This window comes from Gaeumannomyces tritici (genome assembly GCF_000145635.1).
Source record: "Gaeumannomyces tritici R3-111a-1 unplaced genomic scaffold supercont2.5, whole genome shotgun sequence".
Lineage (NCBI taxonomy): Eukaryota > Fungi > Ascomycota > Sordariomycetes > Magnaporthales > Magnaporthaceae > Gaeumannomyces > Gaeumannomyces tritici.
Genome location: NW_008804549.1, coordinates 4,200,213 through 4,211,478, shown reverse-complemented (window position 1 = coordinate 4,211,478; position 11,266 = coordinate 4,200,213). Strand labels below are relative to the sequence as shown.

The window sequence follows — 11,266 nt, the reverse complement described above, 5'->3', positions numbered from 1 at the left end:
TATCGTTTTAATTATTATTTTTTATTATTGTTTTTAATACCGTTTTTATTATTATTTTTATTACCGTTTTTATTACTATTTTTATTACCGTTTTTACTATTACTTTTATTAATGTTTTTATTATTTATTACCTTTTTTTAATGCTTTTATTATTATTATTTTTAATATTACTTTAATTTATTAATTTATTATTTATTTTATTGCATTTTTACGTTAATAATAACTAATTTTTACATTAAAAATATTTTAAAATATTTTAAAATATTTTAAAATTATATAAAATTTATGTAAAATTTGTGTAAAATTTATGCTAAAATTTATGCTAAAAATGACTGGAAATAACTTGCTAAGTCATTTTAGTTAGTTAAAAAAAAAAAAGTCAGTTATTAGTTAGTTAGTTCGTTAACTGTAACTAACTTGACTAAAAAAGTTATGACTTTAACTAATGATTTTTAACTAAATTCCGAACCCTGTCGGGATCGCTTTCGTCGCTATCGGTACCTTTATTCCTCCCCGCGCCCCCGGCGCTACTATTCCGATAGCCGGTCGGATCTATCTTGGCCCGAAGTCCTTATTTTTTCGCTTGCCCTATAACCTGTGCGTCCACAGGCTGCACGTGCCTTCCGGCGGGCCTGCTGCACGTGGGCTTTCCAGCACGTGCTTATAAGGCTCGGGGGTAGGGAACCCCGCTAACGGGTCGCAAGTAACTTCGCTAGGGTTGTAGGGGTTGCAGGTAACTGCTGTAGGGCCCGTCGATAAGGATAAAGCTTTTGTTGCTGTGGGTTGCTTCGTTGTGGGGACCAACGATCGGAAAAACGTCGGGATGGTTCGGGGCAATTAAATCGCTTTGCACGTGCGAAACAAAAAACCCGGTGTCCCCGGCAGGATTCGAACCTGCGTCTTCCAAAGAGGACTTCCTGGCGCTGAACCACTGCGCCACGAGGATTTACTATTTCCATAAGCAAATGTATAACCGTTTTTTTAAATTTGCATTATTAATTACCCATTTATTCGTTAAAAAATAGTTACTATTTTTTGCAACGTTTTTTATCCAAAATATAATTTTTTTTATCGTTTTTAATAAAGCAATAAACCGTTACGCTTTTTAAAATTTTGGGTTTTTATCGGGATTTTAAAATATTATGGTACGGAATTTTTAAAACCTTTCCGGAAAATATCCGCAATTTACTCACGCTGTAAATACTTTGGTTAATATTGCAAAAAGTGCTGGGCTTATTGCTAATAACCTTTTGGTAAGGATTTTTATTAAGCCCGGGGCTTTTTAATTTTTAATACTTCGGATGGTTTTTATACCGTTTTTTGGGGTAATATCCCGGCGCATTAGCAAAATTTAATTTAAGGTTTTCCGGAACGTTTAACGTTTTTGCTATCGAAATTAAAAAAAAATCCTTTTTAGCGCTGCTTTTTTTTCCTTTTTTATTGCCGTTACCTTTTTGCCGGGTAGTTTTGTTACGGGCTAAAGGCCCGTATAGTAATTCCGGTTATGCCGAAATTACGCTTCCACAACCAGGCAGCGATTTTGCGGAAACTCCAGCCACACTTGCAACGTTACATTATAACGCTTTAGCTACGACTAACCGGTGAAATGGGTTTTTTTTCGCAAAAGGGGTTCCCGCTAAAAGCTTTTTTATTTTATTTTACCTTTTATAATAATATAAAAAAATTAACTGCATTTAAGCGTAAGCTGCAAGTGCTACGGTGCACACTTTGGTATTATGGAAAAGGCTTTGTTGTTGCATGAAAAGGAAGCTATTTGGATAAAGCGCTTTTGGCGCTTTGTTGTAATTTTGTAAGCGTAGCGTTAGCGCGCTGGAAATGCGGCTTTAAGTTTTTCCTTAAATATTTTAACGCGTACCGTAATAATACCCTATTATAAAACCGCAATTATCCCAATTGCGTTAACGTAATGCCCCGCGTTAATATAACGCTGCATATATAACCCCGTTTATTTAATAGCGTTTTTTTGCTTTTTGCGCACGGGTTTGCGGTATTTTGCTTACCGCTTTTTTAAAGCAAAATTCCCGTGTTGCGTTAACGTTTTTTTGTCCGGTTTTTTTTTTTTTTTTTCCCCGTTTTGCGTTACGTTTGTTTAAAAAAAATTTAATTATTATTACCTTTTTTTATTATTCCGATTTTTTTTAATTTGCCGGTTTAACGTTATCGTTGCTTTGTATTTTTATTGTTATTTCGTTTTGTTTTTTGTTTTTGTTTCGTTATATTAATTAATAATATAAACGCCCGCGAAATCCGCGTTGGTATGGTAACGCGCTATCCTTTTCGTATTGTTATTTGCTTTTTAACGCTTTATATGCTAATTAATTAATACAAAAATAACATTTTGGGCTTAATGCATTTTATTTAAAGCTTTTATTGCGTAAACCCGGGTTTAAAGCTTTAACACAACGGTAACGGGTTGCAACTTTATCCAAGCGTTTAATGCTATTAATATTAAAATTGGAAAAATAATTGTAACAAAGTACGTTTTATTAATTAAAATTTGCCGGCGCATTGCTAACGTTTCGGGTTGCAACCGTTTTTTTATATTAAAAAAAACCTTTGCAATTTTAAACGCTTGGCCGCCGTTTACAAATACTTTTTTCGTATTAATAACGGAACGTTGTTTTTTTTAGGTTTTGCCGGCACCGTTAAAAGCGCGTATATTTTGTTAAAAAATATTTGCGCGCGTATTGCGCGCATGTGCACCCATTTTATGCATGGTTTTAAAGCCGTTAACACCGCCGAATAGCGCTTTTATTGCATAAATAACCTTTACAACCGGCGTTAAATAAACGTTTTGCTAGCGTTTTTGCGTTTCGTTTTTATTTTATTTTTTATAAAGTTTTAATATTAATTTTAACCCGTTTTTTTGTTATTTTAACGCATTAACGGCGCGTTATTGCTATTTTGTTGGTTAGTATTTAGCCCCGTTATTATTCCTTTCGTTTCCGGTTTAACAAAACCGGGCGAAAATGCGGCTTTTTTTTTAATAATCCGAAATATACAAATTAGCATGCCGCTAAAAAGGTTTATATCCAAAAATATTATAAAATTCTATGTACCGTATAATTTGCGGTTATTGCCGGGAACGGAAGCGATTGGAATAATACCGCATATTTAACGGCGTGTTAAAATTTTTTGCTTGTAACGGGAAAATGCTTTAACCAATTTCCTAAAATAATGTTTTTTGCTTAGCATAAATTTTTGGTTTTTTTTTCCCCGAAAAATGTTAATAAATGTACCGGGAAAAAAGTAAAAATATTTTATTGTTATTATTTTTAAAAAAACAAAATAAAATAAGTTATTGTAATAAAAACTGGTAACGGCAAGCAAATTAATAGCAATTCGTTATTGTTATCGTTTTTAAAAAATAAAATAAAAAAGGTTATAATAATAAAAGCGGGTAACGGCAAACAAACCGTTAGCAATTTGTTATTATTTTTAAAAAATAATTTTTTAGGGTTTAAAAGTAATAATGCTTAAACGCGGCGTTTGGTCGTTTTTTTTGGTTTAATTTTAAGGTTTAACTAACGCGGCGCTTAAGTATTTCCAAGCTCGTGTTTGTTTTTTGCGCGCTTTAACGCGCGGCAATGGTTTGGCGTTGCGGCGCCGTTTTTTTGCGTTAATTTTAACTTACCGTTTGCGTATTGCCGGCATGCGGTACGTTATTTTTAAACCAAAATCCCGATAAAAAATTGTATTAATAACAAGTAAGCTGTTTTCGGGCGGCTTTTGCGTTTTAATGCTTGTTGTTTTTAACGTTAGCAAAACGCCGGGCCCGTTATGTTTTGTACAAATTGTGCCGCTTTTAGTTCGTACAACCAATTTGGTAATTTAAATTTATTTAAATACAAACGGTAATAATTCCGGATACGGTTGTTTGCTTTTTCGAAATTGCGGCAAAATTTTTAAATTAAAGCGTAAAGTACAAGCTATTTAATTTTGTATTAAAAGCTTTTCGACGTTTTTTTAAAATCGAAGATTTCATCGAAAACCCATTTTTTGTTGTTGTTATTAATATTTTTCCTTTTCGTTAAAAAAACGCCGGCGATTTTTGGTTATATTTTTTATTAATAACGTTTTATTTTGAAAATTTTAAATAATTTTGTTAAATTAACGAAATGTAAAAAACGGGGAATAAACGGTATTAAAACGGAAGTTTAACGGTTAAAATTCGTTTATAAATTTTAATAATAAAAAACGGGCTAATTTATTTATTGTTGAGCTTAAAGGTTAGTTTTAAAAATGTAATATTTTTCGTATTTATTTAAATTTTATTTTTTATTATAAACGTGCTTAAGTTAATTTGGTAACGGTTGGTTGCTTTTTCGTACCGTTTTTAAATTTTAATTGCTATCGTTTTAATATGGTTTAAAATTGCTTAAATTTTATTGGTTACCGTAAATGCATTGTAAATTTTCCGTTGTTTTGCTAGCGTATCGTTTGTATTTGGGGGGCGGGTTGGTTTGGATTTTATAAAAAGGTTCCAACCGTAATTGGCAAAAAACGGTAATACTTTTATTATTTTTAATATTTTGTTATTGCTTGCAAATGTTTTTAATAAAAGCTAATTAACCCAATCGTTTTAGTAATAAAAGCAAAAATTGCAAAAATATTGTTTTATATACGCATTTAAAATTTCCATTTACCCGTTGGATTTTAAATAAAACGTTAATAAATTTTTTAAAGTAACGCTTAAACGTTATTGCAATTTCCGCTAAAAGTTTAATACAAATTAAAAGCTTTTATTAAATACAATAATTTCGAAAGTACCGTATTAACGGTACATTATTAATATATAAGCGTTTGTTAAGCTACCCGCATTTATAATATTTATTAAAATATAATGCTTTATTTTCGGTAATTTATTTATTATTATTAAAATATTGGTATAAATAATACCCCGGCGTTTATATAACGGCAACGAACCAATAAAATCCATTAATAAATTTGCTTATAATTTAAACAGGATTAGCAACGGTTAAAATAACCCGTTGGAAAAGTATTTCCTTTTTTAACCATTTTGTATAAATAACAACCCCAAACGAAAAAGTTAACGTTCCGGAAAAGTTTTAACCAAAAATATAATTTTCGCAAAAGGTTATATGTTTTGCTTTTTTTTTGCGTAACCGCCGGGTAATAAATTGTGCATTTTATGCAATATTTGCAATCGGAAAGTATCGTTTAAAAGGATAAATCGTTTTTTTCCAACGTAAATACGCCTTTAAATTATTTAACAATTGGCTTTAGCAATTTTAACCGTTTTGCGCAAAAGCGTTAAAAAGTAACGGGTATTCGGGTTAGCAAAACATCGTAACAAATTTTAATAAAGCTTAAACGCGAAATAGCTTTTATTAATAAATGCGTTAATAAGTTTAAAAAAATTTAATTGGTAAAAAAAAGTCATTAAAATTGCGCCGGCGTTTTGCTTGCTTACCGTTTTAAAAAAGGAAGATTTTGTGCTTATTAACAACGCGTTTATTTGCGGCGGTATTATAAAGCGTTAGTTTAACGCCGGGGGGTTAAAAAAAAGCGTTTGGCATAATAGCTATTTTTTTGGCTTATATACAATTTGGAAATTAAAATTATTAAAAAATTCGAATTAACGTATTTACCGCTAATTAAACAATTTAATTATAACAAAAAATTGCAAGTTTTTGTAATTTGTTTAAATTTCCATTAACGTTTCGGTTTTTAGTAATTTTGGTTATTATTTTTTAAAAGCGCGTACAATTGCAAGCAATTATTTATTGTAAATTTCGTAATTGCATTTAACTAGTAAATGCTTGGCTAAAAAAAGGCAACAGGCCGGCGTATTTTTAATATATTAATTTGGGATAACACCCCGCCCGTAGCCCAATTAAAAGCGTTTGCTTTTATAATTATTTTAAAGGCTAAATTATAATGTGCTAATACGATATCCAAAAAAAAGCTATTTTAAATTGGTAAAAAGCTGCTATTGCGTTAACGGGTTATTAACGTATTTATAATTGCTTGTTTATAAACAGGGTTGGGGATTAAGTTATTTAAGTTACTCGTTAAGTCAGTAAAAAGTTACAGTTTAAAGCTTAATATTAAATTAACTATTATAGTTATAAGTATAAAAATACCACCATTAAATACAGAAAACTCAGTTTTATATAAATAATATTTAAAATATTTAATTACGTAATTATATATTACGTAATTTGCATTAAGTCATTTTTTAAATCATTTTCAACTTTTTTTTTAACTAAATGTAACTCAATGCATTTTTACCCGCTTATATACCATTTTTAAGTAATATAAACTTATAATATATTTTCTTTTCCTATTTGTTTATATAAATACGAAGAAATAAACGTTTTACCTATTTTTGTTGATTTTAGATTTTATTGCAAAGTTTGACTTAAAAAATGACTTAATAACTTAATTGTAACTTAATTCCCAACCCTGTTTATACATAAATAAAAAGGTTTAGCAATAACGGAAAAGCTTTTAATAAATTATTAATAAAAGCTAACGAAATTTATAAAACGGTGTAATTTTTTAAGCGTTATAAATTGTTTTTATTAACGAATTGCTTTAATTTTTTATTTATTTATGCAAATTCCCGTAATAAAAATAATTAAGCTAAAATATTTGGTTTTTTATATTAAAAATTTGCACTTTCGGATATTAATAATAAAAATTTGCGTTAGCAAATTTTTAAATAACCAAACGAACGTAACGTTAATATTTCGCTTGCGTTTTGCTATAAATAAAAACGTTATCGAAATATGTTATAGCGTAACGGTTTAATGCGTTTAATAAAATGCGGTTAATGTAATATTAAAAAAAGTTAAAAGCGCTTGTTATGTTAAAATTTGCTATTAAACATTTAAAAAGGCCGAATTTGGTAATAAACGTTATTTTTTATTTATTTTTTGGGGCGATTCGGAAGCGGTTAAACGCTGCAATAATATTTAATTTAATAAAGTATTTAGCTTTTAAAAAAGGATCCAATGTTTTTTTAACTAAAGGAATAGGATATTTATTTTTTACGGTAACGTTATTTAAGCCCCGGTAATTAATACAAACGCAAAATCCCTTTTTAAGCTTTTTCGTTAAAAAAAACCGGGGCAATCGCTAGCAATATATTATTGCGTATAAACCTTTTTGCTAAATGTTTGTTTAAATACTTTTTAATAATTTGCAGCTTTTTTGGAATATAAGCTTATTGTAATGGTAAAAAGGCGTTTTGCTTGAAAATAGCTCGATTTTGTAATTAAAAAAGCGATGCGGTAACAATTTGTTAACGTTTTAAAGGACAAAGCATAACGCTAAATTGCAAAATTCGTAAAAAAAGCGTTTTAAAATTTCTTTTATTGTAACGGGGGGCTTGCTATCCAGATATTTTTAAATATTATTATTGGAAATTCGCCGAAAGTGCGGTACCTTTTTAACCCAATTTTAAAATGCGGCTAAACATAATTCCAGCTTATTTTTAAAAACTTTATTAAATAAAGTTAAAATAAAGCGAAATTTTTTTATTAACGTATTGTTAGCAAATTGGTTAGCGCTTATTAAAAGCATTAAAAGCTTGGGGCGGGTTTAAGCGTAAAGCTTTGCTATGGTTGTACGTTCGAATTATACGCCTTTTTGTTTGCAAAATAATATAAAATTTAAAGCGTTAAATATGCGTATATTTGCGGGTTTGTGCCCGTTATCGTTGTTTTTTAAGTAAATGCCCGCCGGGTTACTAACGTTTGGGTTTAATTCCGATAACGTAATGCCGTGCATAATTATTAAACCCGTTATTTAATTAATGTAAAGGTTATGGTAACGTAATTATAAAAGCTTTAATATAATGTTAAAGCCTCCCGTTTTTAATAGCTAAATGTATATAATAAGTATTCCCGTTTAATAATAATGCTGTAACGTATTTTAATGGATTTGCAAAAATAACCCTTAATTTTGCCGTTCGTTAATTTTAATAAAATAAGCTTAAATAAAGCAAAGCGTATCAAATTATTAATATGCGCAAAAATATTATCGATAAACGTTGATAAAAAATATCCGGTATTTAAAAAAGTACGGTACGAAATTGGCGGCGTTTTTTCGGTAAAAAGCTTATTGTAAAATAAAAAAGTAAAATTGGGTTTTATTAAATATAAATATACGTTTGTTTTTTTAAAAAAATTGTTAGCAAAACGTTAATGGCTTTATAAAAGCAATTATGCTTAAAAAAATTTAGCTTTTTTTTTTATGCAAGCAATTGTTTGGTAATTTGCTTTGCCGCAATAAAAATACAAATAATTGGTGCATTTATGCTTTTTTTTAAGCGTTAGTAAAAAAAGGGCGGGTTTTTGTTGTAATTTTATGGAAATTTATAACGTTTAGGTGCTGGTTTGGTCCTAACGTGTGCTAGCGTTAAGGTAGCGTACCGGGGGGTAAGCGTTAGCGTTTTGCTTGCCCCAAAAAACGTTATTAGCAATATTATTGGTTAAATTCCGGAATAAGCTTATTTACCGTTCGAAATTATTAAATTTTGGGCGTTTTACAATTAACGTAATGGCTTTATGCAATAAACGGTTAACCTTTTATTTAAAAGCTGGCACGCTTAAATCGCTAAGCAAATTGCACATATTGCTAAGTTTAATAAAATTGCTTATAAAATTGCCGGAAAAAAATTGCTTTAAATAAACAATTTAAAATCCCGGTTGGTTTTGGCCGTTATATTGGTAATAACGTAAATTTAATCCAACGTTTTAATAACGTTTTAATAATTACGCTAATTTGCTAACCATTTAAAAACGGTATCGGCGGTTATAATAACCTGGTTAATTTTCGGTTTTATAAAAGCAAAAGCATCGTTGCTTAAATGTTAAAAAAGGAAAAAATGCGTTTTAATAACGTTAAACAAAACGGTTTAATGAAGTTCATTTGCATTTTAAGCAAAAAGCGCTAATTGGTATAATATTTTTGCTGCTGGATTTGGTTTATTTCCGTACTTTTAAAAATTTCGAAAATAACGGTCCGGGGGCGGATTGCTAGCGATAACGCGGCGGCCCCAAAAGGTTGCGGTAAAAAAGGCCTATTTATAGCTAATGTAAAAATAACTTAGTTAAATAATTGCTAAATTTAAATTTAAAAATTGCAAATTGTTATTTTGTAATTCGAAATTATAACGTTAACGGCGTTAGCGTTTTAACAATATATTATTATTAATTTATTAACGGTTTAAAAACGGGTTTTTTATAATTTTAAAAATAAATATTACGAAAAAAAAAACCGCTTTTGCCTCCCCAACCTCGCAACGGGAAAACGCCATTAAATACAGCAAATTTAACATTAAATTTAAACTTTTCGCTTTCGGTTCGCTACCGGACGTATGTCCGCGCGCGAGCGCGCTTCCGGCGCGGTTGCTAGCAGCGCCAGCAGCCCCGAAAGCGGCAAAACGGTTACCGACCGCCCTAAAGCTAGCAATAATACCATTATAACCAACGCTTTTAACCTTTTTCCAACGCGCACCCGCATTGCAAATTTAAAAAACCAATTAATTAAAACATTAAAGCTTTTTGTACCTTTCGGCAATACCGAATTAATGTTTAAAATTGTAAAAAAATGGATTAAAGCCGTAATAAACGCGTTCGAAACGCGGTTTTGCAACCATTGCAATTATATGCCCAATTACTTTTGCATTATAAAAAACGAAATTATTGTTAAAATACGCAACGCCCGCAAGCAAACCATTAATTATATTTCGATTTTAATAACCGGTTTGCCGCAAAACGGTTAAACCGGCAATTACCCGCTTACAATCCGCTTTTACGCATTTTTTAATACCGGCCCCCCCTTTTAAAATATATTTCCGCGCGTACCAAACGCGAAATTACCATTTTAACTAAAAACGTTTTTTTTTAAATTGCAAACCGCATACCCGTTAAAATTACCATTACATTAATTAAAAAGTTCGGTAGCAACGTAAAAGCAACGCGCAAGCTTTTTAACGGTAACGTGGTAATTTTATTTTATATAACCGTTATTAAATATACGAAAAATACCGCGTAAATTACCAAAATATTCGGCAGCAAAGCAATATACCAAACCCAAATTTATAACGTTATAATTAAAAGCATTTAATAAAATGCAATTAACGATAACAATATTTTGTTGCACGAATTTAAAGCGCATAATATTGGGGCCGAAATTAATTTTATTTATATATAAAATGCCCGGCAATTAAAAGGATACGCTACGGTATTGGTTAAAATTATATCCCCCGTTGCAATTTAAATTGCATGCAATAATAGCTTTATATTTAAAAGCAAAATTTTTAATGTTAAACCGTTTGCAACGGGAGCAAAAGCCGTTTAATGTTACAAATGTTACGGGTAAAAATATAAATTAAAATTTTGCAAAAAAGCGGTTTGTTACCCGCATTACGCCGGGCCGTTGCATGGCAACGGCAAAACCGGGGAATTTTTGTGCCCGTTGTACGGGGGTTAATTTGTTGCAAAAAAAAGCAAACCGAAATGTTGCAATTGCGGAAGCAATTACCCGGTTTTCCAACGAACGTGCCCCGTAGCGAAAAAAAAAATTAAAAAGGCCAAAAATACATTTTTAAACCGGCCGAAACAATTTGTTTTAAAAACGGGAAACGAGCGCGCATTTTAATCGGACCAAATAAGCCATTTTGCCGTTTATACCTTCCCGTTTTTTGCATTTATCCGCTTTTTACTTAGCCCCCCCTAGCCGCTACAAAAAAAGGACAATTTGCTTAATTTAAAATTGTTAACAAAATGCAAACGGGACGGCTTTTTATTAAAAATAACGAAAACAAAGGAAAATTTTTTAACCAAAAAACGAATAAGCAAATTACGAAAATTTTGTAACAAAAAAACGTTAAACTTTTTTAAATCCGCTTTTAGGATAAACCAATACTTTACAAATCCAAATTTCGCCCTTTTCGGCCTTAACAAAATAACGGAAATAAAGGGAATAAATAAATGCCGGGCCGTTAATAACCCAACGGCATTTAATAATACCGCGGTTACCAATTCCAATTTTGCCAATGCACTAAATTACAAAGCCCTTTTTTTTCCCTTTAATTTACCTTTATTTTAACCGCTTGCATTTTAGCCAACCCAATTTGGCTTTACACCGGTACCGTTTAACCTTTTTGCAACCGGAATTACGTTTACTTTTAGCTAGCCAATTAACGATAATAACAACGTATAAAATTAATTATATTATATTAAAATATGGAAAAAGGCAAAAAAAAAAG

At 30.5% G+C, this 11,266-nt stretch overlaps 1 protein-coding gene and 1 pseudogene across 2 annotated transcripts; both read right to left on the bottom strand.

Moving 5' to 3' along the window:
- Positions 1 to 873: 873 nt before the first annotated feature.
- GGTG_20206 lies at positions 874 to 946 on the bottom strand (annotated as a pseudogene). The gene has a single exon. The product of its transcript is annotated as a tRNA-OTHER (tRNA).
- Positions 947 to 8,943: 7,997 nt separating this feature from the next.
- GGTG_10366 (hypothetical protein) lies at positions 8,944 to 9,815 on the bottom strand (the record flags this gene model as incomplete). The annotated part of the gene is made up of 3 exons (XM_009228239.1): positions 8,944 to 9,083; positions 9,343 to 9,458; positions 9,799 to 9,815. The coding sequence occupies 3 exons, from the start codon at positions 9,813 to 9,815 to the stop codon at positions 8,944 to 8,946; spliced, it is 273 nt and encodes a 90-aa protein (XP_009226503.1).
- Positions 9,816 to 11,266: the final 1,451 nt, after the last annotated feature.